The sequence below is a fragment of the Poecile atricapillus genome, chromosome 3 (assembly GCF_030490865.1).
Source record: "Poecile atricapillus isolate bPoeAtr1 chromosome 3, bPoeAtr1.hap1, whole genome shotgun sequence".
In the NCBI taxonomy this organism is placed as follows: domain Eukaryota; kingdom Metazoa; phylum Chordata; class Aves; order Passeriformes; family Paridae; genus Poecile; species Poecile atricapillus.
In genome coordinates, this window is record NC_081251.1 from 92763392 (window position 1) to 92791173 (window position 27782).

The 27782-nt window shown below is 39.2% G+C and overlaps 1 protein-coding gene across 3 annotated transcripts in view; it reads right to left on the reverse strand.

Moving 5' to 3' along the window:
* EML4 (EMAP like 4) overlaps positions 1 to 27782 on the reverse strand; it is a 147318-nt gene that overhangs the window by 60826 nt on the left and 58710 nt on the right. Inside the window, exons 1-2 of one of the 3 annotated variants that reach the window (XM_058835139.1) lie at positions 25872 to 26083; positions 7556 to 7738 (exon numbers count right to left, since the gene is read on the reverse strand). In XM_058835139.1, coding sequence (XP_058691122.1) covers positions 7556 to 7738; positions 25872 to 25938 — 250 coding nt within the window. In that variant the 5' untranslated portion in view covers positions 25939 to 26083. Of the gene's footprint in view, positions 1 to 7555; positions 7739 to 25871; positions 26084 to 27782 lie in introns of those variants that run through there. The other 2 variants (XM_058835142.1, XM_058835140.1) reach the window with 2 other exon arrangements.

Sequence of the window (27782 nt, forward strand, 5' to 3'; positions counted from 1 at the left end):
GAACACGAATTCCAGATCAATACACTAAAACAATTGGTTGTCCTAGCACTGCGCTGCACATCTCTGCCAATATCATGTCACATGCCACCTCCTAGCATAAACAGTCTGAAATTTTTTGGACTGAATAGCACTTAGCTTTATCTGCTAGTTTGGAACAAAAGCCAGACATAAACTGAATGTAGAATGAAAGGCAGTGCATGGTGACCAGGATTAAAGCCAAACTGTCAGAGATCAAAGTGGTAAAAATGTATTTTATGGAACAGATTCATCTCTGTTCTGATAATTTTCACAGAAAAGTATCTGTAGGGTTCAAAAGAAACATTTTATTAACATCTGTCAAGTACACAAATGTGTGAATGAAAGATAAGTAGGATTAGAAAAAACAGACCACAATAAACCAGAAATCTATTTCAAATTCTTTATCAGCTTTGATTAGCTAACCGGGGAAAAAATGAAGCCAAGCTGTTAGAGAGAGTGGTAAGTTTGAAAATGTGTGTCTTGTGATAACATGAGAGCTTTTCCCTCCAAACATACTTACAAGGTACTAGAGCTGAGAATCAATTAGTAACTCACTTTTCTTCCCAAACCCAAAACTTAGAATGTTTTACATTAAAATGTAGTTTATTCTGTTATCAAATATATTTACTGAAACAATTTCCTAAATATCTTTGTATTTACTAATATTCTGACAGGTAAACAGCCTTTTTTTACAGGGAAAAAACCAAACACTTGTTTCTCTTCTTCAGGTAATTTTAATTTAAAATAAGTAGCTGCAGCTACATTAAAGTTACTTTTCTGGGCACTTAATTGAAGTGGATTTAAAAGAAAAAGCTCAAGAAATAACACCTTACAAAAATTAAGAAGTCAATCTCTTAAATGTAGATTTTTCTCTTTTTTTCCCATTAAGGCTTACAATAACCAAATCCTTCAACAACCTTGAACTACTTGACTTTCAGAGAAATGTGATTCAAGATTATAAGCATATTAAATGCCATGGGGTTTTCTGCCTGGAATGACAGAAAACCAATTTAGCACTCTTACTAAAGAAGTGCACAGTGTGTGTAACTCACCAGAGAGCCCACAGAGTAAGCTGTGGAAAGCCAGCCAGAAATAGTTATAAGTATAGCAGAACATAAGATTTTATCTGCACTTCCTTCCTAATAGAACAACATCAAAATCAATAGAAATTATGACAAATCTTAGACTTAGTTTAAGGTGTTGCAATGAATTGTATAAAAGCAGCTAACTTTAGTCATGGCTCTGCTTCCAGACTTTCAAAGGATGTCAAGTCCCTCAGCCCATGGAAGATGCTGGCAAAATAACAGCCTGGGAGCACAAAAACTCTTTTCCAAGAGAGTACTGTATTCTGAAGGGTAGGGAAATATTTTCTTCAGCATTCTATTTTATTCAACTACTTTACTTACATACTAAGAGTGAAATTTTGATTAAAACTTCTTAAGTTTAAAAAGTGTCCTCTTCTTCTATCACACAAAGACAGTTCAGGTCTCAAATAATGAACCAAACAAATCAGGATAAATAGTTCAGTTCACTAGCTATGGGTTATGCTTCTTGTTTAATAATCAAATTTTAAGACAACTAAGTTTCAACAAACTTTATGATTCTTATAGTAATTACAACTATCTGAAAAAAAACCATTATTTTAATATTTTCCAATGGAAGCCAAATTTCACAAATTTCAACTGGCAGCTATTAAATATACATTATTTGTCATTTCCTAGTAAAAGGAAAAGAACTAGCCAAATAGAGGCATGTTAATAAGCAACAGTTTGAGAGTGTATAGCTAATGCATAAACAACTTGAGGTCCAAGGGCATCTGTCCTAGTAGGTACATAAGTAGGTACATAAACTAACTTAGACGTTAAGAGTAATTAAATATTTATTTTTAGATTTCCAACAAGATTTTTATAAATAATGACTTTATCCATATATTTCTAACTTTAAATGTTCCTCATAGGGATATAAAACTAATTTTTCAGGTGTTAGGGGAACCATGGCAGGCATTTTAAAACATAGTACAGGAAACTGAAGACTTGTTTGTCCAATTGCTTATTCAAATCACACAGCCCTTTTCCTTCTCCCTTCTATATTATTTTATATACTTTCCCAGAGGCACCATCTACATGCTCAACCAATTGTGAAATGGGCTAATTTTAAGCAGAGGAAATAAAACTTTAACTACGTAAATTGAAACAATTTGATATACTCTGGCAAACAACTGATGAAAAAGCTACTCAAATAAATAAGAGTTTTCATTTGAAAAAGCTAGTGACAACATTGAACTCTTTCAGCATTACACTTCTTAGTTTGACAAACATCATGGAGAATAGCAGAGTACCACTCAAGAAAATTTGCTCACACTGTTCTAAAAGAAGAACACAGATGCACAAAACATACCCAAAACTGTAAGCATATGGAAAAAGAATACTTACCACCACAACTGAAAATATTCCTCTACAATGACCAAGATTAGGTTACAGAACTTTAAAAAAACCTCTGAGCCTTGTTCTTCACTTCTCCTTCCTAAACTTGGTTTAGCTGGCTAGTGACCCTTAGCTCATTAATGCCCTCTAGATCCAAATTCTTTAAATAAAGGAAAATATACGAAAAACATCAAGAACAGGAAGTGTAACAGAAGAAAAAGAAAATATTCAGTAAGTCATAGCAGAAGATAGGAAAAAATGGGAAGAAATGCAGAAAGAACAGATGGCACTAAAACCAGTACCTGGGAAATGCATTAAGACCTCAAGAGTACCATTACTTGTTATGTGAGCATGCAGCCTGCAGACTTCAATAGGACTTTTCCCATGAGTAAAATGACCCACATACAAGCTTGCCAGCTTAGTTTTAATATTTTGGATAAGAACCTATATCGCACCACTACCATAAGCATTTTCCTATTTAAACTTCTATTGTCTGTTTCTTTAACATTTACTGATAGACAACATAAAGATGTACTCAGTTATCAGAACAATTCTGCTTATTGAATAGTGTAAAGACTAAAAAACACAAAAATCTGTCTCATGCTTTCATTAATGAAGCTTGCTGAACACCTGGAGTCAATTTTTGTTAACATAAAACAAAATGACAATGTTGGTGAAATGAAACCATTGTTGAGATAAGGTAAAAATGACATCTGAAGTACTTACACAAGTGCAATGAGAAGAAATTTGATGAGACATGCTATTTCATACAAGAGGAGGGAGCAGGAGAAGAAGGAAAACTCAATGGGCTCCTCTTATAAAAGCCCACTGCACAAAGGAAAGTAAAAAACAAGTAAAAAAACCCCTACCAACTGCATTTCCAGTACATACCTGCTTTTGCAGGTCCCCAAGTTCACTGCTTTAAGTAAAATACAATGCCTCTCAGTTTGCCACTCTTCATTGTCATGGGAAACCCCCTCTGCAAACTGCCATCCACTATTCTAATTTCACTTGTTGAATTTGCATATGAGTTATTTAACATTAATTCCTGCCCAAGAATAGGAAACATTTCTCCAAAGGTTTAATCTTCGTCAAGTCTCCTCATTATTTCTGAGTCCAGAAAAAGGACATGAACTCTTTGTTTCTCTACAGGCCAACATCATATGTACTTTTTCAGGCACAAGCTCAAACTCCAGTGAAATGATTAGTCTGAGATATTTCACTGGTGCCACAAACTTGCCTGCACACCCAGAGCCTGAGGGATGAATTCTCCTGTTACACACATTTTGACACCCTGGAAGATTTTAATAGCTTTACCAGGCACCAGCTGTGAGCCAATCTATCTTGCTGGCAGCCACAAGTACCAGACTGCTTTATGCTTTCCTTTTCTTCAGTGTCCAGGTAATCTTTGTTTTTGGAATTTTTTGTGAATGTTAACACCATCAATCATGCATCTACAGCAGAGGCATGTGGCAACAAGAGTGCAGAGCTGCCAAATGCAAATGATTTCCCACCAAAGAAATTCTTCTTACCAAGCCATCTATTTAAAAATAAAAGAAAGACAGAAAGAAAAGAAATTAAACCCCTAAACTCATTCTCACACTATGATCCCTACAAGCCCTGTAGCTGCTGGGACATGATCCCTTACCAAGCCCTTTCACATTTCTAATCCTCAACACTATCTTTGGACCTGGTAATTTCTCCTTTGTGTAGTTATTCTTAGCTGTCTGCAGAGATGAAGAAGCACTATCACAGTCTTTTTATATTGAAAAGATTTGCCCTGTTTAGAATAACTTCAATAATGTGCAAACACTCTCAGCCTGCTTTTCACTATGAAATACAGACAAATGCTAATCCTGTCGCAATCCCTACTAGAGGTATTTTCTTTATACAGTATCTCCACTTCATGCTTTACTAGGAGACACTAAGGTGCCTAAAAAACTTGACCTTTATCCTGTCTTTTACAGTTTGCAAATCCCTGTATGAAAACCCATTTGCTTCTGAGACAGAACTTTACACACAAGATCATAGGTAGCAACCTCCTGACTGAGAGCCCATCAGTTAGAAATATAAATCTACCCAAACCGTGTCAGTTTTTTCACTGGACACTGGACTAAGCTCAAAATAAGCATGTGACAGAAATGTAGGGGCAAAAAGATAAACAAAGATTTAAAGGATAACACAAAAACTTTATCTTCATCTACTGTTTCAATCTATCAATCTAAAATAAAAGAAATTAAGAACAGAATTAGATCACCAGATGTACCATGCAGACAAACAAGACAAAGGACAAAGTGATCACTTTTTTCACTAAGTCAAGCCATCAACTTCAGAATAAGAAAAATCAGTCAAAAAGCGATCAGGATGGATTTGTCCCTTCCAGTGTGATTCACTCTTGGCTCACAAGACTTATTTTTAGCCTATGAAAAATCCCTTTTCAAAGATACTGCTGAGGTGGCAACAAGAAAAAAAAAATTGAGAGGTTTCAGAAAACTCATTTTAGCAAAAAGTAGAAAAGCCACCCTTCAAACTAGGTTAGTAATCACTTTCTGTTAAGACGCCTTTGTTTGATGGAAAGATTCAGGATGGCTTTTTCTGGTACTATTTTTTTTGTTAAGTTCAGTTTGTTTTAAAAGTATTTATCTCACTGTGTTGCCATACTTCAGATTAAACACATCTCTCCGCGTGTATTCAGAAGTATATATACACATCTATTCTCTTTACTCGTTATTTATGTCAGTATGTATTTAAGGGCTGCTGCAGAGAAAAATACTTCTGTGATTGAAAGCCTCAGCATATTTCTTATAAGAAAATTAGCCTGTAATATTTTACATGAAAGTGCAATTACTGTAATGCATAAATCCAGATTCTTGACAGGATCACAAACACTAAAATGAGTTTTGGAGGAATACAGTTACTTTTGCAGAAGTCATGGCTTGACTAGTTAGTCTGTTATATACATGCATAATACTTCAAAGAAAACCTAACAGTTACTTGAGCATTATTTTTGTATGATAATTCTGATCATCTTCTAATCCTATTTATTAAAAAAACCCCACATTTCTCTCTGTTAAAACATTTCAAGATTTTTTTGGCCATTGAAATAATTTAAAATACAGAAATCAAAAGTAGAACCTAGGGCATTGCAAAAAGCAATATATGAACTTGTTTTAATCCCAAGTTTATTCCTCAAGTCTAATTTTAGTCTCTTAAAATTCCAGTCTCTGTAAACATTTTATTCTGTGAATTCTATGTACAGCTGATTTCATGATTACAAGTGAAGTTAATGTGTTTTCTGGTAGTATTGGGTAACTGAACACAATGGGAACACATCCATCACCAATTAAACACAGTGCCAATTAGTCATAATTCATTTAAGTTCAGTGAATTAGATCATGCATGTATGTATCTGTCCCTGTTCCCATCTCTTTCTTCACAGTTCCATGCTGTTGCCATTCATTTGTAGAGATATAATATGACCAAACTGAAGATATTTAGACTCTCCCTCTCATTCCACTCTCCCTCTACTCTGCCTCTCCCAAATAATTAGTTTATTTCTCACTGAAGAAATGGACCTATAGAATTCAGTATGGTCCCAAGACCCCCAGAAATGAGATAGCCCCAAGGCATTTTGCAGAACACAGGAAGTTTGCCTGCCTGTACACAAAGTTTGCTGGGTGTTAGACAGTCCAAGCCAAAGTGCACATCCCAGCTCCTCTGCATTTAAATAGGAAGAATAAGGCACTATGGACATGTTTTCCCCATGGTTTTTCACTTGGACATTTTCTCATAATGGACAGCAAACAGCAGAGTGATTTAGTCAAAATAGCTGCTAAAGCTATATTTAAAAAGAGTTCAAAAAAGAAGCTTCAATCTTGATGAGGCCAGACATGTAAATTGGATGGATAAAAGCTGCATTTATAAGCAGAGATGACAACAGTCTACCATTTAGCAAGCAAGAGAGAATGGCAGGATTCAGAGCCCAAGCCAATTAAGCATCATGACTTCCTTCCATCTGGCAGAGAGACTGCAAAAACACTTAAGTAAGGAATTTGATCCCTCTGTCACATCTAAAATAATTCAAACTTTCAGCATTTTCAGCCTATAAAAAGCGGTCACCCAAACAAGCATAGGCTACATTGTATCAGTTCATTGTTAAATTGGCACTGGTGTAATAGGTGCACTGCAACACTCACACAGGGATTGATCCCAGAGATCTCTGTGCTGCATGGTTTGATGTGGTTACATGCAATTATGGTGAATTAAAACCATGATTTATTTGAAATATGACCTAATATTTTATAGAATCAGAGACCTGATATATGCCAGAAACATACACAGCCATAATTCTCTTCAAATACACAGCTTTAAGTTGGAGTAAGTTCAAAACTCAATTCAAATACTTCTCCAGAATACAAAATAAAATGTCCATGGGGGAAACAGGGGGGACAGGGGGGAAGGGAAGCATATGAAAATTAGTGCAAAAAGCATCTAGTTTCTTTACTTTTAAACAATCCTGCATATTTCAGTACTGCAATATGAAAGTTACTAGTGACTAATCAAAAGAGATATTGCTGCTACATGGCCATTTCTTACATGAGATCTACTGGTGGCGAGTTATCTCTGTACTGGAACAAAAATTAACTACATTCAGAAAGCCTTCTTATTTGGTAGCAATACATTTTGGTTTTTGTTTTGGTTATAATTTAGGAACAAGAGAAAACATAATCTCTAATATGCCCTTTCAGCTGAGTAATTTCCAGGCAAAGTCAAAGCTAAGACTCAAAACTGTCCATAAGCCCCAGAGCCTCCAGTGGCAGGTTAACATTCCACCACTGAAATTAAAACAGGAACTTTTTAGCAAGAAGTAAGGAAAATTTTTAGGGGTATCGAGAACATAAAAATGTTAGCAAACATCAGAATTAATAAGCATATTTCCGATATCTGTTGGCTGTACGTATTTAAGCCACTATTATAAACCTAACCCCTCCAGCTCAAAATAGATCAGCCTTCCCAAATGAGACAGAAAAGGGAAAGACAAGTAACCAATGGAGAACATTCTGACGTGATAACACAGTCTGACTCTAGAAAGAGTTTACCAAATTTGGGCTTACCTTTACTTGGTGCTGATTTTCTCACAGAAGCTACATGGTCTTCAGAGATAGCAAGACGCCTCAGCACATCAGCCAAGGCTGCTTTTAGAACGGTGATTTCATCTTCTTGTTGCTGCACTCTCAGCTCCAAGGCTGAAAGACGGTCCTGGACATCGGAGGTGCTCGCAGCTGAGATGCTGTCATCTGTACAGAGGCAAAGCAGAGCAGAAAGAGGCATTGAAATGCTTTGTTCTGAACTAAAAGCCACAGGAAGAGGCATGTACATCTGTCCCATCATTTTGAAATACTGAAGACATTCTAACAAACATGTTCAGGCGAATAAAGAATGGATATTAGCACAAATATCAAATGAATGCTTCAGGACAGAAATCATTACTAATCATTAGCAAGGAGCATGGTCCTATTAAAATCACAAGAAGGAATGTGCTTCCCATGAAAAACATGCTTACAAGTACAAGGAAGACTGAAATTAACTTTATTTAAACAGCCAACTGAATTAACCTAAAAGGTTAAAACCGTGGTAAAATTCTGCAATATATTCTTGCGGAACTGTTGAAGAATTGTAACTATGACCCTTAATATTAAAGCAAGTTTCAAAGTTAAAAAAAAAAAGTCCACAGTTGAACATAAAAGTACTGTTAAAAATGACCTAATTGCATCAAGTGGCAGTCTCAATTTAAATGATCTAGATCAGAGTTCTTAAATTCAATTCCTTCTCTTTAACTTTTTTCACATCACCACCCTGGATGTGCCAAAAAACATACAACCTTATAAGATTTGGCCTGGAGTGAAGAGAAAATAAATGCAGTACAAAAAGGTTCCAAAAATCTGTTTGGCCACACAGAGATAGATTAGCATTGAAGGCTTAACCCAGCCAAATCTATTCTTCAGTGGTAAAAAAAGAAATTACAGCTTCTGCTTACTCTTTGCCTTTGACAGTTCTTTGCATTATTTCTGCCAAGCCAAAATAACAAATAACAGATCTTCGTATTTGGTTATTCTAATAAGTCATAGGCCAGTAACTTAAAAAAAAAAAAAAAAACAAAAAAAACCTGTAAAAGAGTATGTCACTCAATCACCAAGGAATTCCTTATGCATCCTGTCTAAGGCTTCCTAAAAACTCAGTAAAGAACTTCTAATATAGGTTTACAAAAATTCACTTGTATTATATTTTTCATTTAATTTCATATTCTGCAAAATAAATACAGCAAAATTAAATGCAAAGCTAAATAACTGATATTATTACTGTGATTCTATTAAATCTAAACTTTAGTTTCCAGTATTCTTTGGAAGACATATCAAGGAGAAAAAAGTTAATATAAGCCACAATCCTTGTACTCCAATTTTCCCTAAAAAAAAAACAAACCAAAAAACCTTAATAACTTTCAAAATACATGTAAACAAAAGAAATACTGAGCCAAATTCCTCCAATGAATTCACTGTCAAAGAGATTAGGGAGTTTAATGCCAACTTTCACTCAGTTAAAACATGATACTCACTACTGAAGGGCCAAGAGCTGAACCAACCAAAATAAAGCATCATAATTACTACATTCACAACACAAACAAAAGTCCTACAATGAATTAGTTAAAAAAACGCTAAAAACACTTTAGTAATGAAATGTATCCACAATTATTAGTGAACTGAAAGGAACAGTCAAGGTTACAATAATAAAACAGCCCCAAAATGATAATTTTGCATATTGTTTTAATTCACAATTTGGTTAAAGCAAAAGCGTACACTTCATTGTTAGTAATATATTCATTCTGGATGATTAAAATAACTGCAGAGGAATTCCATAATTAATAAAGTACATAATTAAATCGAGATCGAGAGACAACAGATTAGGACTCAACAAAAATACCTTTAATACCACCATCCAAAACTGTATGTCCCTATATGCAGAAAACTGATTTTAATGACTCCACAGCCTAGCACATCCAATGGTCTCTCAGCAGGACTTTACAAACCCAGACCTGTGACACCTTCCTCAGGCTGGGAAGGACTGTGTAACATTATTTTATTAAAACCCTCATGTTCAAAACATAAATTTCCATCTGTTTTAAGGAGCTGGGAAAGGTCCTACATGCATACCTACGCAGCATACAAAAAAGGAACCAAGGTAAATAGACATTCATCCATGAAGAAAAGTTTTTATTTCAGAAAAGTAAATTGATTTATAATATAATTCATATTTTTACTATCCTGCAAGTAATGGCCCTTAAGCAGATGCAGTGGACCAGTCAGAATGAACACTTGAGAAAACAGTTACTTTCAAAATATTATAAACTTTGTAACTTCTCTTACACCTAGAAGCAGTCCACACAGAAGAAAGCAGTTTGATATTTCCTTAAAAAGAGGAGGAAAAAACCCAGGCAAACCCCCCCAACTTAATTTTTTTTGCTTTTTTTGTTAGCTAAAGTCTTCAATTAATAGATATTATCCATTATAATGAATAAATTATGGATATGTTCCCAGGCTGCATAAATATACAGCAGATCACTGTAAAACACTTGTAAAAGGAATAAGCAGCTACGTCAAATCATCATTTTAGGAGCCAAATATTACTGTGCGCCCTGTGTAGAGTCCAAACAAGAGTAATTACCAAACCAGAAAAGGCTCCACTACTTATCAGTCTCTGTGATGAGCACAGAAGCAAATGCTCTGCACATTTCTGGACATCTTTATTTCCCATGAACTACTAATTGACCTGACTGTTGCTGTGGAACCCCAGCACCCCAAAACTGGGGCGAATTGGCTGGCTGCTGCAGCTCCCAAAGGCATGTCACTAATTAGAATGTCAAAGAATAACAGGAGAGCAAATGTTCCTGCCCTGTAAGGGTAAGGTTTGACCTCCTCAACACATCTCGTGCGACGGCAGAGGAGTTGGCCAACGCTCTCCTCTTTGAGGTGTGCTGTGGAGGCTCAAGCCTTGGCACAGAACAGAGAGGCAGGAGGACCCCCAAACTCAGCTTCAACCCAACAGCTTGTCAGAGGGCACAACTATGGAAATGGGGCATGAGGAGAAGGCCAGGAAGGTTGAGCCATTCAGCTGATTTCAAACCAGGCAAAGCAATGTGCCCTGTTGTATGATGGGAAGTTTCAAATCCCAAGCGGCTGCTCTGCATTGCAGAAAGGGCACGGGAGACACACTGACTGAAAGAAGCTGGAGAACAAGGATATCACTGGGAAATTGAGACATTTGGTTGATCAAAGAATACAGCAGCACACTTCATTGTTCTTTATCATTCTACAGAAGCAGCATCTGTTTCAAGTGATGACAACCATATATATTACCAGGTATCCCTGGCAACTATTAGAGAATTCAAACTAATAATTCCCAACCCAAATGTTTCACCCATTACAGCAAATATTCAACTGAATTTCAACATGCCCTTCCTGACAGTGTCTTGAAAAGTAACTCAACAGGGATTATCCTAAAAGAAGATGTACAAAAAGTAAACAAAGCTGGAATCCATGAGATTATTCTGACAAATCTGCACAATTAAATCTTTTCTTCACAGAAGTTTTCAAAATATCTTCCAGATTTCTTCTTTCATTTAAAACATATTTTATAATCTAAAGAACTACTTCAAAAGAAGTTCATACAAAAAAAAGCAAAAAAACCTTCCTTCAAGGACATGCACTCCCCTTCAGAGAGGAAACAGCTCTTATGCAAGAACAAAGTCAGTTAATAGGAAGCAAAATTCCATCTCCTCCCTTCCCCTTCTCCCACTCCTAAACATCTGTCCTTTCCCTTGTGCTTACATAGAGGTGCATCTATCCAGGCCTTACATAAGCTGCTCTTCTTTTATTAAACCAGGGGGAAATTTATATAAAGAGGGAAACCAGTTAAGAAGATAGAGCAAGTAATTCTTAAGTGCAGTTGACTACTGAGACATTAATTTGATTAATTTTTAAAATACCTTTTAAGTTCCCCAGCTATTCTTATTATAACCAAACATCACCATTTCCAATGTGTTGGTCATATTTGCTAAGCTGTTGCTGACCTATGCTTTTAAGGGACACACTGGGAACAAGATTCAGTGTGGAAGAAAAGCAACATCTACAGTGCTCACTTGTAGTAGTGAGGAGACATCCACAGAGATGTGAATCTAGGTTATTTCAGTCTTAAAAACTGGTTTAAGGTAAGAGTACTGGCACTCAAATGACAGCAAAAACATGCTAGGTCTAAACATACAGTACTATAACAATCAAAATAAAATGTTCTGTTATTTTTCACAGTTCATCAGTTTGATTTTAGATTTTAGCCCACAACACATTAATTCTTCCCTTGCTTTTGGAGTAAGAAAAGATATACATGGGATGCTCGTATTCAGTACTCATGAGATGCAAAGATGACCCTATAAATGAGGGTTCATTTCTCATAGTCAATGAACAGCACTGAACAAACAGGTTAGTCTGTGTACGACTCTTCACTGGCACAGGCATCAAACCACTCCTAGCAGATCAAACAAGGCAGCAATTCCAACTGCCCGTTAGCCTTGGGCCAGGAACTTCAAAAGGGGTGTCCAGGACAGGGTGATGGTACTTAACAAACCTTCCAAGACACACATCTCATATGTTATCTAGCAGGCATTTGAGGGTACCAGCATTTGAAAAGCATCACCCTTCATCATGTGCTGCCTAAGAGAATGTTGAACTGGCTACATTTGAAAAAATAAAAAATAAAAAAATCTTACTACTGAACCATCTATTCTGGGCCCCCTCAACAAATCCAGAGCATCCATTGTCACCTGAGTCAACTCCTCCCAGCTTTGATTAAATCCTAGCAAGGAATTAATTTTATACATAAACAGCATTTCAGAAAAACAAATTCTATAAGCTCCAGCACACGGAAATTTAAACCACAGGGCGGTGTTTCGTCCAATATAGCAGCATCAACCATAGGTAACTTTAAAGCCCTGGCTGTTAACCCACAGCGTTCTCTATATTTTGCCCAGAGTGGTAAGAGTCTTTTATTAGGGAAAAGGAACAGAACAGAATTATTGGGACTGGAATAAAGATCTGGCCGACAATTTCAGGAGATAACTATCCCCAAAGAACCTTTTCTCATGAGGACCATGATCTGCTCACGTGTGAAGGAAAGTATGTATTTATATAAATTCCAATTTTTGTTTTAAAGAGCACTGAAAATTTTGACTCTGGATGAGGTTTATGTTTCCAGAGAGATATCTTACAAATTTATTTTTCCTACATGTTATGAGAAAGAAAACTCTCTACAGTTTTCTGCAGATCACCTATCTTAAGAGTAGTTTATAGAGGGTCTCTTATAGCTTAAGAAAGTGCAAAGATCAAGAACTATGTTACATATCTGTAATTCATAATTTTCAAAAAAAAAAAAAAAAATAGAATTAAGACTCCATACTTTTGTTCACAGTTTCTCCTCCGAATGCCAGCACATGCAAAAATTATCTCAGTTTTGTAAAGGACGTGAGTCATGCAAAGAATACAAGAATGGGAATTAAAGCACACAGCATGAGCACAGAGGATTCAAAGAGCTCCCCCACAGCCCAAATGATACTTTATCATCCTAGAATCCAGAGATTATGGCATGGCAGTGGAGTGGGAAGTTCCCCCCAACTCTCCCTTCCTGAAAGCGCAATATCTGGCCTTTAACTCTTTCAATTACCTCACACATCTTTGGCTTCCTGTGCTAGTTGTCCATTCTTTTCCATAATCTTCCAGTTTTCCTACACCAAATTCAAACCAATGAACTGCTTGACCTCACACTTGTTACTGGTGACAAAAGTGTTAGTTCTTTCTTTATTTTCTTTATAGAATAATAACGCAGATGTTCTGAGATAGGTACAGGTAAGCCACAGACTGTAGACAGTGCAGTATACTAACATTTCCAAACTGGCTAAACCTTAAATTTGTCTCCTTTTTAGACTTCTAAGACATTTCTTCAGGTTTTCAGGAAGAACATTGTCACACAGCACTCATTTGCTCAGGATTGATGCTGCACGGGGACCATCACATCAACCAGACTGTGGTTGAATAGTCTTGAACAGTTTGAACAGCTCATGAGATTTTTTTAATGTTTCACAGACCCATCTAATTTTACCCCATACAAGTAGATAATAATAATAAGAGGATATATTACTCTACACTAGCCATTCCACAAACCATGTTGATCACAAGTCCACAGCAAGCAGTATTTTATTTGTCTGTAGATGATCCATGAGATGACTTAGCTGAAGCCCATGAGTATTCTGCTGCGCAACAGCTGCTGCTGGCCTTCGATATTGTGGACTGCTTTATGGCCTGTCTGAAGCATGTTCATGTCTGTGAACCTGCATCATTACATTATAAAGAACATGGCCCATGTTTTCAAGCAACTTTATTTGAAAGGGTTATTCTGTAAAATGATTCACTTCATGCCTAACAATTAGTAGCTCTGTTTGTATATGCTAGACAGATTTGTGCACACAGGCAGCTATTAATAAATTTTTATTTGCCTGTCATGAAAAAGCAAATGAAGAAGAAAGATTAAAAGATGACACAAAAACATCCTAACAAAAAAAAAACCCAATAATAACCACAAATTAAAGAAAATAAAAAGATTTTTGTAACAAGCTTGTGTATCTGCTGCTGTAAACACTCAGTTTTAATACAGATAATCTAGAAATATATCAGTTTGAGATTCAAGGGCACAGCCCCACCCATGCCATATTTGATCAACATGAGTGTTCTGCTTGCCTAAGTTTCCAGTAACTGTATAGCTTACTGGGCACAAAAAATGTATATTTCATACTTGCTGATACTAGGTTTGATAGACAGACTGCAAAAACAGAACAAATGCTTACAGACACTTCTCAGATTTGACACTGGTATCCATTTGATTACTTGAAGAGGCAGATTATGCAGGCACTGCCTCATATCCTTCCCCAACTGCATACTTCCTATCAGCTCCACCTCCACTGAGATGCATCTCAGGAGGAAGACCATTCATGGGTTTTTCCCCACCCAGTGCTTAAAAAGCCTTGTGGTTTTCAAGTACTTTTCTTCCCCTAATATTCCTTGACTCCTGATGCTCCTGATATTGTTCCTGATACTGCTTTTTAACGCTTGGCCTTCAACATGCAAGACAAGCCCATACCCTTCCAAAATAATATTTCTGCTACAAATCAGTGACCTTTACACTGCATAGACAGAATTCATGGTGTCTATGAGCACCTACATGGGATCCCCCATGTAAATGGCTCAGCAGCTATCCCAGCCACCCCAAGCTCTTATCAATATTTGGTGCCACCCCATTTTCATGTCACAGTAAGAAGAGGGGCAGGGGGCATCTTTTCTAACATAGAGGCTTGCAAATTCACATAGCAACCAGACACAGCTGCAATACACTGCTCTACTGTAAGTTACACATGCATTAACACTTTAACACACACAGTATTCCTTCACTTGAAAAATTTCATATTGTGCTAGAAGTGTTAGAACATTTCCATGCTAAAATGCTAATTTAAAAGTAACAGATGAAGTGAGCATGAAATTATGTAGGTTAATCCCCACCCTCCTTAATGCCCAAACTGATCTAGCTAACATTTTCTAAGAAAACAACTTTTCATATGGTGAAGGGTGACCACATCCCTGAAGCCTTCCTCTTCACCAAGGGCTCAGCCACCTCTCACCTCCCTGCACCAAAAGCAGACAGCACCCAAGCCACCTATGGAGAAGCTCAACAGGCTTTCGCTCTGCAGTAGAGAGACAAAGCCAGCCACTGCCTGGGGCTGCACGGTGGCCACAGCAGGCAGGACAGCAAGAGTAGGAAAGCATCTCTCCCGCACTCCCAAAGCCTCACTGCAGAGGAGCCTGCATGCTGTGCCTAATTCAAAACACCAGACTTCGGTGTGGAAAAGTGCTCGGCTCTCACAGGTAAACCCACCAGAAGCAATCAGGCTTTTGACATGCACAGGGCAGTTCTCCCTATGCACTTGGACAATTAAACTTTCTAGTTTCAAATTAGGCAACTGCTTAATTAGAAAATTAGGCAATTAGCAGATGCTTTTGACCTTAATCTCTTTTTAACTTCACTCTTCCTCTGTTAAATGAAATTAAATTCATGATCCCACACTGCCTAAAGGTTAATTAACACTTGTGGGCTACCAATGAACTACCCTAAGTGCTGCAGCAAGGTCAGTGTTTAAATGCATGCAATTTTTCAAGAAGCAAGATTAAGAGCTTTCCCATAAAAATAAGAGAGAGACATGCAAAGAAAATAAAGGTAACTCAAACTACCAACCAACTGCTTTTATGGGAAGAATCTCCTTTTCTGAGTTCTGAGTTCTGAGTTGAAGGAGACTATGACCAAGTTATTAAAAGCTGGATCTTACTACCTGTATGATTTCAGCACACTCTTGAAGGACAGCCCTAACTCTGACTTTTAAGTTCAGTCTGACTTCCCGTTTAGAACACTCTATGTCTTTAATGCACAAATCTAAAAAAAGATGGCAGCATTAATTGCCATTGACCTGCTCAACACAATGAATGATAACCACAGTCCAGCTCAGACAAAAGTACTGCTATCCAAAACATCACAAAGTCCAGCGAATGCACAGAGTTCATGGAGAAACATGGGACCATCTGAAACAGTGGTTTTCCTGCAGTACTGTGCAAACTCATTTGCACAGACAGATACCAGCAGTTATGTGGCAGGCAAGGAAGTTGGTGTGGAGGCTTGAAAATGGAGAAGGAGAGAAGAAGAGGGGGAAAAAAAAGAATCACAGTAATCTCAGATTCTTCATCTCTCTCTGCACCCCTCCCTCTACCCAGAGCCACTTAATTTTTTAACTGCTCTTGCCAGAGTGATGGTGCTAATTCTTGCTCAAAGAAGTGTACATATATTTAGAATTTTTTTTTTCAGAATTTAAGCCCAAATTCATACAGCTTACCTCTGATTATCCAAGCTCTATTTCCAAAACATATACTTTCCTAGTAACACATGAATAAAATCCAAGTTTGCGAAACATTCAATCTTTAGATTGCAACAACACAGGCAAAGTCCAACATTCCCCATTAATGGCAGTGCATCTCCTCTGCTGCAAAGCATTTGAATTCAGTAGTACCAACATACTTTCAATCTGACAATTATGGAAATCTTCCAATATCTTAAATATTTATTGCTTATTTGGGCAACTAACTTAGTCGGGTTTTTGTTTGTGGTATGCTTTGAACAAGTACATTTTTGCCCCAGAAGAAAGAAGTTCTACTCTAAGATTGCTATATTCTCATCAATTCTAGAGTAACATTTCAGCAGCAAAACAGAAAAGCACTGAAATCATTAAGTGAGATAACATCAGGCAAAGCAAAACAACCTCTTCTTTTATGGATACATTTCATTTTGTACCATGCAATGTTTACTTACAAAATTCTACTCATCTCAAATCATGGCACACAAATGAATAATCTCTAGTTTCTGTTATCTAGAAATCATGATAGACATTACCCCTGTAAATAGAAGTGTTGGAACATTTCTGAAAGTTTTTGTACTGGCTGCTTCATTGTGCTGTGCATTTCTTTCCCCCAGGACTCATAAATATCTAATTTATAACATCAAAAATACCACTGTACAAACCGTTTCTTTGATCTCATTCTGTGCTATTCTAAGCCAATCTATCCTAAGCGCCACTATGCAAAACTCCATCAAGAAAAATAGAATCCTGGCCTGTAGTATTAATTTCCTTTCCCAATGAAATACAGACCTCCTTCTCCCAAAACACTCATCTACCCTGCAGGGAAAGCCTTCCCTTTCAGCACTGCTGGAAAAAGCAGGATCTGAGCATTTTTTGCTCAGCAGAAACATGCTTACACCAGAGGGGGGTGAGGCACCAGCACTGGTGTACACAGCGCTATTTCCCGGCTCTTATCACGCCAAGTCACAGGACACGGCAATTTCAGATAAAGGGAAAACCTGTTTTGAAATAGACTCCCCAACTTGCTGCCTTATCTTAGTTTTCTGGTATTTCAGGTACAGGAATTCCTTCCACTTACTCACAGCCCTGTGTGGCCACTGCTTTATTACCTCTCCATACCAGAGCCCATTCAGTAAAACACCAGCTTTGAACTTCAACTCCGACAAGCTAAAGTGACCTTGAAGAGTTACTGTCCTTCTTTGCATCTTCTTATCCAAAACCTAAGGATGACAATCCACTCCCTCCCTTGAAAAAAATAGCCTCTAAGAGACAAGCCTTCTGCTGAGAGTATTCATTAGTTAGTTTTTCTCTCATGACCATTCACCCACAGCTCTGCCGCAGCAGCGCAGGAGCAGCTAGTTGTGCTTGTAAGGCCGTCATGCTTTATCCATCCCACTGGGAAGCATCTCCTGCAGAAGGCATCTCTTTTCCCAGCTCTGTCATACAAATGTTACCCTCCCTGCTGCAGGGGATACCAATTCACAGCCATTCAACCCCTCCTGTGTCTTGTAAGCAAGAACAGACACAAGGCCTGGTTTTGATATTTTTAAAAGGCCACTGTTTCTTAGCAATGTGAGACTAAAGCTCTCTAATCACAAACTTGATCCAATTCAACACTTGCAACAGCATCAGTCAAAATCCTGCTTTTTTTTACCTCCACCAAGAAGCTTCCATAGCTTCTGCAACTGCTTGTAGCTTTGGTATTAGGGAAACATTTCTACAACAGCTTGCATTTACCCCAGGCAGAACCAAATCCACAGCAGTTTGGTTTGGTTGGGGGTTTCTTGTACAGAAGAGAACCAATCCATCTCCATAAAGATCAGTCATACTATAGACACAGTTAAGCTGTCTGCTTGATTTCAAGGATAAAGCACATGGCTCCCACACAGCCAACCTTGAACTTGGTATGCACAAGTACTAATCACACATTAGTCACAATTTCCAATTAAGTTACTACACAGGAGGAGCTACTGAGAAATATCTACACATTGTGTGTCAGAGAAAACACAGGCCAGAGAGCAATAAGAAGTATCTATGCCGGTGAAAGTCAACAGCCACCCTCAAAAAGGGGGGCTGAGTATAAATACAATTAAATGGACTGGTTCTTAAGTTAAGCTCTTTTTATTTTGTTATGTTAGCAGTTAAATAGCCCTGGTGAAGTAACAGCTGCAAACAAGGTGTGGGTGGAAAGCATTGCTCACACCTTTCCTGCTGCTGTGGCTATTGCTGCCTGACAGGAGACTCACTGTCCTGCAACAAGCTGCTTCTCAAGAGCTGTAGAAACATTAACATTTGTTCTTTTGCAAAGATAGTATTTTAAACAATTCAGACTGCAGATTTTTCACCAAGTGTTGCTGCACTCTCCTTAGCAAGGACACTATCAACAAATTTCCACAAATGCTCTATAAACAAATTATGTAATTGTGAAATGAAACAGATTTAATTCATGACAAGGAAGAACTCTTGAACAGCGAGATAGACATCTGTATGTGTCTGTATGTGCACATCTATTTTATAAAGCTGCAGTTAGGCCACTTCTGCAGAAATGAATACATAAAAATAAAAGCAGTTTCAATCATAATTTCAGTTGCTAATCCTGGCACTAGTACACCTAAAATGGAAAACTCCCCAGAAAAGGGAGGAATTAAGTCTCACCTTTATTTAGGCCAAACCACAAAGCAGATTTCAGAACTGAAGCAAAGCAAACACAAACACTCTGAAACAGTCGTACATGATACTACAGCTTTCAAGAGAAAAATCAATCACTGAACAGAACATTTCAGTTGACACAGGCAGGCTAAGACCTTCTAAAATTTCACCTTGAAGGTATTTTATGTAGAAGTCTTACACGAAATTGAACTATCACGATCACTGTTGATAAATCACATGCATGTGTGCATGGAATTTCCTTACAGGGGAAAATTGCCTTTCCTTAGGGATACTTTTCCCTTTCTCCTCAAAGGATCCTGTAGAGAAACACATTTCTGTGTGGAATGTTTCCCAAAGTTTGTACATTGAAAAGGGATATATCTATCAAAGTTGGTTAAATACATCACATTTTGTATCATAAACAGATTACTTATCTGATCTTCCTAAAGATGGGGTCTCTGAAGCATAAAGTCTTCAGGTTTCTCTTCCCGCTATTCACTAGAAAGCAACAGTTTTTAGGTAACAAATGTAGCCCTGCAAATAGCAATAGTGACTGATCATGGATATATATGCCTAGTATTATAAATACTACAAGTGCTACAAATACTTGAAAAACAAGACTTGAATATAGTTGGGACTAACAGCTGTGTCACAAATTATAAGTTGCATTTTTTCCCATTTACTTCCTTCTTCCTCAAAATTAAGGCATTAATTAATCAAGAACTGATAACAATCAAAGCCACCTCAGAAAGAGAAATTTTTATTTGCTAAAGACACAATTTGAAAAAAAAAAAAGCAGTAATGTTTTTCTACAAAAGCACACAAGCACCAACGCAACGAGAGAGCCTCTGAATTGCCATCCAACCCACCACTACCACATCAGCTTTCAGTCCCTATGCAGCAGACCTATGTCAAAGCTCTTCTGTAGTTATCACTGGGTAACACTTCCAGCTTTTCATAACAGATCAGGAACAGCAATGCTAGGTTAGGCCTGCCTGAACCCACAGAAATAAAGTTTATAGATTTTTACTAATATACTCCAAATCATCAAGTGAAAAGCATTCTGGAAAAAAGCTACATATTGTAGATCTCCAGTGTCTGCAATTTAATTTTATTCTCTTATTTTAAACCCTGGAGATTTGTATTTGTTTGATAACTGTGGGGAGAACAACCTAAAGCCAAAAAGATAATAGTTACTCTGAAAGCAGCAATTATCTTAAACCGCTGAATTATCTAGTTTATTCCACTAATGCTTATGTTTTAGGACTGATTAATTCCACATACACTTACTAAGCATTAGCTATGCTAATTCAGCTATTTATACATATAAAAGAACCATCCAGGAGGATACTATTTCTGCTTAATACTGCTAACCAAAATAACAGGATCCTTCATGCATGAAAAATATTCCTCCCACCACAACAGAATAACATCAACAGGAACAAGATTATTTATAACTTTCCAGCATCTTCTAACCTTTTCAATAAGCTTATTTGACAGCATTTATTTTATTTTTAACAAAATATATTTTTGGGCTGCAACCTGGGATATGCCCACATAAACCAGCCGGGAGCGAGCCCAGGAGAGAACTACCATGCAGTAACTACTCAAGCACACTGCGCTTACTCAAGACTGAATGCCAGCTTGTTTAACCTACTAATCCACATTTACTAACCTACTGTGTCAACATGCTCCAAGCTTCCACCTTCCCTTAGCCCTCTGCAACTCCTGCACAAGCCCATGCTCTAAACTAGGTGCGACCATTCTTGCAGCCTGCAAAGACTAAGTTCTCATGCCAGAGCACTCTGTGAAGTGCAATGTGTACACCTAGGGGAGACCTCCCAGAAAGCTGGAGGAGACAAGTGACCCTGCCACAGCAGGGCCAGGAGCACAGCTCTGCCTCCACTGAACAAAATGTCCAGTTAATTATTTTTAGTGCAGACAGAGTGGTATTTTTAAAAGTTTGAACTGCATCCTTTAAAGAAAAAAAGTTTGTCAAAATGTTTTTCTTCTCAGCAATTTTTCATATCATTACATGCCTAAAGGTTTCCTTGATTGCAAAAAAATGTATAGAATATTGTAGAGATAGGCAATTAAAAGATTTCTTCAGTGAAATGCATTAGATGTTTTCTTCAGTTCAGTGTTGTTCATAAATAATCATTCAAGACTCTGAAGCTGAAAGCAAGAAGAAACACTGGGAGACAGATTATGTTTCTTTACATTAAGATCAAATCAAAAGTAAAAGCAACAAATTGTTCTAGTCTGTAGTACTACTGTCCTGGGCATGGTTTAATTTGTTTTTAAGCCAGTCAAACTGTGGGCTGCTGCTAAAAGGGGTGATTTTCCTTGAAGGCTCATGCTGCTTTTTCTGCCCCAGTATCTGCTGCAGGACATACTTTTTGGTGGCTACCTGACAGAAAACTTTTTCCACCCCCAATTAGTTTTCAGTTGGATCAGCTCACTGGCCAGCTCCTGCCAAAGCCCTGCCCAACAGCCTTCAGGGCCACTCTGCCACCATGCACACAACGTAACCCCAGCACAGAAACTGCACCATATCAGTGCAGATCACTCAGGGTGACACTTGCAGCTCTGATTTTTTCACCTCTATCATCTAAGAAAAACAACCTCAAAAATATATTAATGCTTAAGACATTGTATGACATTTATTTACCAAACAAGTCAAATCATGCAAAAACCTCAAGTGTCAGCCCTAACCAGGTTCTCATGGAAGTGAACATGCCCTTTAATGCATTTCATAGGGATCAGAAATTAGATCGTGGGTATTACCATGGTTTTAAATGCTTCTGAAGAGCTTCACAGGCAAACAAGGGCAAACCCCAACAAATTCATGCATTTTTAGCACATACAAAGAACAGAAAAGGTGCTGGAAGAGAAGAGCAAAACAAGAAGACATATCACCTAAATCCTGATTTTATGATGCATAAAGACATCTTCTCATCATGCAATAAAGAACTGTGACTAATGGCTGTCATATCTGGTTATTCCTTCCCTGCTCACAGGGCAGGAGCTGCACGTCCAGCAATTTTTCTGTATTTCTTTGCAAGTTCTGCTCTCAAAGCTGCTCTGGCTCCATGCAGAAGGAGCAAGCTGAAGAAGTCTGCTGCAAGAGGGAAGTTTCCAATGCCACTTCTTTCTGGCTGAACTTACTTCTCTGTGAGAAGCAGGGGTATGATGCAGGGTTCATAAAGATATTTTTTAATCGGGGCATTATTCAAAATTTGACAGCAAAGACTTGGTGCTGAGAAAGCATGTGCAGTCTGAACCTTTCTAGCTGACCTTTAATGACAAGTTTGCTGCGTCAACTCCACCTCTGACATTTCACCAATTTTGATACTTCAGCAACTTCCAAGTGTGGCTTGCAATTACTTCAACTTGCAATTACTTCCTGCAACTGCTAAAAAACGCTAACGATTACCCTGCACAAGTCACTATTATCTCCTCAACCCCCTTCTGATGACTAATACGTGTTCCTAGAACTGTTAGGACCCAGCTAGAGATCTGAACCAGCAAAACAGAAAAAATGTTACCTGAAAATGATACTACAGTTTTAGAAGGTAACTACGAAGTCAAAAAATGTGACTTCTACTGGGGCAAGGTACTGGCCTTCTAAATAGCGTGAGATGAAAACCTATCCCGACCTTTACAGTATGTACAATTTTATGTTGTGTACACATAGCACTGCAGGCACTAGAAAGAGAAAGGCTCTTGTAACACCCAAATACTCACAGCACAGTCCCTTATGTCAGATACTAATTCAAATTAAATAATTTTGCACCAGCACCTGTGCAGGGAAGCAAGGCAGCAGGAATAGCAGAATGTGCCAGCCACTGTCACTGCCTGCCAACGAGGCAGGTGGCACAGGCACTGCCAGTCGAGGTGCCCTCCATGGCACAGTGACAGCCCCTTGGCAGAGGCACCAAGCCCAAGGCAGACCCAGTGTCACCACTTGAGAAACCCTGCAGAGCCACTGTCACAACCCAACTCTTGCCATCAATATCTCCAGAAACTGGAAAACACTGTGAAAACACCCTAAACAAACTCTCTCTATGTCTTAACATTAAAGACAAATGCATACAAATCAAGAGTCTGAAAGAAATAAAGCTTAAAAATACTGGGATGTTGGAGTTTGTTTGTTTTTTCCCCTGTTTATAAATACCAATTTCAATGCCAAGTATCACTGGAGGTAAATATTTAATCTAGAAGCATGCCAACTGAAGATTTGTTTGCAGATAAATAATTCCCTTGGTCAAAATGAAAATTTCTATCCTGATGAGTATTGTCTGAGATAAATTCCAGCCCATATCCAGTTTGATGGCTACAGTCTTCCTAAGGGACATGTCATTGCCTTAGCTTTAATTATAAAAGGCTAATTAGAAAAAGAAGAATAAAAGACGTCTTTCCTACTGACACCAGACAAGCTTTTTTAAGAAATTTGATTAAGCTGCCTATCAGCAATTGTACCCCATATGTTAAAAAGAAATGCTAGTTCTTTACTGCTGAATTAGGAATTAATTTTTAGCTTTGGCAAGAAATGGGCAATTAGAGGTATGTACAATGACACCTGTGCACAAAACAAATCACAATTAAAGGTAGAAAAATTCTACAGAAAAGTATATCACACTAGGATACTTATTTTTAAAAAAATTAAGTTATACCCAAGACCCTCACCTGAAATACCCTACTGTTAGTATAAAGCCCTAAGCTCATTTAAATAAAGCGAGAATGAGCATGTATAGCCCAACAAAAAGAAGAAAAAAAAAGTACTTTCTATAACTTAATCTCAGGCTTTTCCATACTTGTTACCAGTGCAAAAGCCCTCAAGGCTGAAGTTAGAAATTTCACAGGAACAAAGCACTTGTTGATTCCCCATCAATCCAATTTCTTATCACTCGCTTTATACACAAGCCAACACACTGTCATTGAGAAACCCGATATAAAGGAATATTAGACTTAACCATACAAGTAGGAATCAAGTTTTAAATCAACAAAACGTACTACCCTGCTAAGAATATCCAAAGCCACATTTTCTTTTAATTACAAATCCTAACTCTTATCCTGCAAAATGCTCAGACTTGTATCAAGATTTCAGTAAAAACAATTTCCTAAGACAGAGAAAAAAATAAAAATAGAACATATGCATTCAGAAAAGAATGCAGAAATGCAGAAAAGAATTATTTATTTTGTTGGATTTCTACACAAACCTCAAAGGTAAGTCTATTATGTCACACTCACTTTGGAACTTCAAGATGACTTGAAGTTTGAGACACTGATACATTTTTTACGGACAATCACAGAAACTCTTGTTACAATCCATTAAGTCAGTAGAAATGTTGTCACATAAACCTTTAAATATTGGTAAAAAAGCTCCAAGCTATAGCCATAAAAAATGCTTTTCTTTTGAATTTTGTTCTGAAGACAAACAGCTAAACATTAGCTTTTCTTTTCTACAGTAAAAATCCTTGCAAGCCTGCAAAAAAAATCATAAAAAACACTTACAATGTTAACGTTTTTAATTTACCCCCCTTCTTTCTTGAGGGTTGCAACATCTTGAATTCTAAACCAAATGCTTTGAATTCTGAAGCAGATAAAGTACAGTATCACTTCAACAAAGTACACTATAGCAAGGTCCTTTCTTCCATTAAACGCACACAGAAATCTATGCATCAATCACTTGCTCCTTTTTATTTTTTAGGAAACTTTTCTGTGGACCATCGTATTTTCGGCCGTAAGTGCAAGGTTTTACATGCGAGATGCTGCATTTGTATCCAAATTACATGGCATGAATCAGCAAGCAAAGAAGGGGTAGGTCGCTGACGTCTGTTTCATTCGCAGTAAAACACTTCCACTCCGTGTACAAGAGGAACACGCTTTATCTCTGATAGGATTTCTTGGCTAGGGTTATTTGGTTGGCAGGTCTTGTTAAGACCATATAGTTTTGGTAGCTACAGTCAGAATATTTAATTACCTAATTTGCACTCAAGAGAGGCTGTTTTGATAGCAACTGTTTAAAACAGAAAATACGCATTGAAATATTTCATTTTTACTATGACACTGGTAAAAATAAAGGGAGAAGGGAAAAGCACCCCTAGTTCTGAAGGGCAAATACAGGTTGGACAGAGAAAGCTGCAGCAGGCGCAGTTCTGCTCTCCCCTCGCTGAACGAGCCTTTACTGCCGCCTGCCTGAGGCCCCGCGAGTCCCACCGGGGCTTCCTCCCGCTTTTCCTTCGGAGAGCGTCAAACCGAGAGGTCCAAAGGAAATGCTTGGACCCGCCAGAGCCGCCCTTTCACGAGGGCTGCGAAAGCTCCCTCGCACCAAACCCTGTCCGAGCCCCTGGCCGTCGGGACCCACGCTGCTCCGCACCTCCTGTCCAGCAAGCATTGAGCATTAACTTCATCTTTGTCTCCCTGTAGCCTCCCCCGCTACCCACGCACGTCCCGGTTTATTTGTTTCTCTCTTTTTTGCCAACCTTCTCGCGGTGCGGGTGCCGCACGGCAGCGAGCCCCCCAGCCCCAGGGCAGGCACACCTTGCGGGCTGCTGACGGGGACGCGGGGCCAGCCAGCCTCACACCTCGCAGGGCAGAGCCTACCCCGGTGCTGACAGGCTTCCCCCCTTTCTCTCGCCTCCAGGGATGGGAAATGCGGGGCGGAGAGCGCCGGGGATGACTCCGAGCGAGCCCTCGCTGCGCGGGGCAGCGCGGTACTTTACCCGTGCAGAAGGTGGCGAGCGCCGAGGGGTCGCAGGCTGCGGCCAGGCAGGACAAGCTTTCCTCCATCCCTCCGGCCGCCAGCGCCGCCGGGCCGGCCCCGCCGCGCCTCAGCGAGAGCTCCCGCGCCGCGACCCGGCCGGCGGGCGCCCAGCACACGGTCCCGGAGCACCGAGCCCTGCTGGCGGCGGCCGGCCCCGCCGCCCGAGCCCCTGCCCCGAGCGAGCGCGGGAGGCCGGGGGCGGGCCGGGGCCCGGGGAGGGGCCGCCCGCAGGCGGCGGCCACGCGCTCCCTGCGGCACCGGCCGGGGGCCGCGGCCCCCGGGGCCTGCTCGGCAGCGACGCGGAGCCCGCCCGGCAGGGAAGCGGAGCCCGCCGAACTGCTCCCGAACGGGAAAGCGGCAGCTGCTCCTGCACGGACAGGGTCCTGCACTCTCCCCACAGGGAAGCGCAGCAATCGGGAACCGACACCGCCGCGCCGCTCGGTGTCACGGCCGGGGGCACAGCGGTGCACGGGCCATAAACATCCCACAGCCATCCGTCTGTCCGCGCTCGGGGCATAAAGAACCACCTCCAGCGACTAACGACAATACCCGCGGGAGATGCAGATAAACCATTATTGTTCCAAAGCATGTCTGTCTGTCTGTCAGAAACGACACACATCTATCGTCGGCCACAGCGCGACATGAGGAGTGACAGGAGCAGTGACACGGGGAGTTCACACGGCGGGGGAAGAAGGCGGCAGCAGTTTGCTCAGTATTATATTGGAATATTTTTCACATGACATCGTTTCGAGACGAAAAAGCAATGACATCACTGGCACTACACTCATATCCATTATATGAAAACTAAGCAAAATATGGCTTAAAAGCATCAGCTTTGCAAAGTTATCATTCCGTTCAGAAGAAGGGAACTCGTATTACAAATGCATTACAATCTATTTAATGTGATCATGATTTTGTCTGTCTTGCAAGACGAAGCACAGCCAGATGAGAAGTAATGAATGCAACATGTGTTCATTCTTTTGGTAGCCGTGCCTGAAGCCAGTTGGCAGAATGACTACAGCAAGATAAATGTCAAAACAAAACTATTTGTGAATATGTACTGCATGTATTTTGACTCTTTTATCATACTTGAAATAGTTTATTATTTTCGAGATTTTCAAGCATATTAAATAAGTCTGGATTAAAGTTTAGATTTCCAGACAACAGTGAGATTTTTTTTTAAAAAAGGGGGGGGGTGGGGGGTGGAAGTCCGTCTCTCCATTCAAAAAATAAAGAGGGGCAGCACTTTTTTCCCACCATCAGAAATGGTTGATGTAAGGTTAATAGGTTCATAAGAACACATATAATTAGGACAGCACACAATTGGTTTTGTGTGTTTTCCCCAGGATTGACAATCTACATAACCACTGTAGTATATTTCTTTTCCAGCAGCTCCTGATCGACTGGAGGAATTGACCTCTGCAGTGATCTAAAAAAAGAGATGGCAGTCAGCTGAACACAGCTCTGCAGTATGAAGTCAGCCAGACAACTACTGTGATTAATAAAAAGGGAAAGGACTAGGAAACTGCCTGGTGGAAGATGATAAAGCGTAAAAGGCAAGGGCACACAATTAAGGACCCTAATGAAGCCATGGGCCTCAACACACAGCTGTGATGCTGGGATTGACCAAGAACCCACATTCCCAACTTGTCCCAACCCCTACGTTGCATCAAGTTATTAAACGATCTTAACTGCAAGATGAAACACTGAATCTTATCTCAGGAGGGCTGGGCAGACAGAATAATCTAACACACGTACTTTGGTATCCTTTCAAACTCAACATACTTCCCAATACAACTATGAAGCCTTGGAAGAAATGACAGGCGAAATGCCCCATGAGGCCAAACAGACATTGTATGCACTGGTTAGA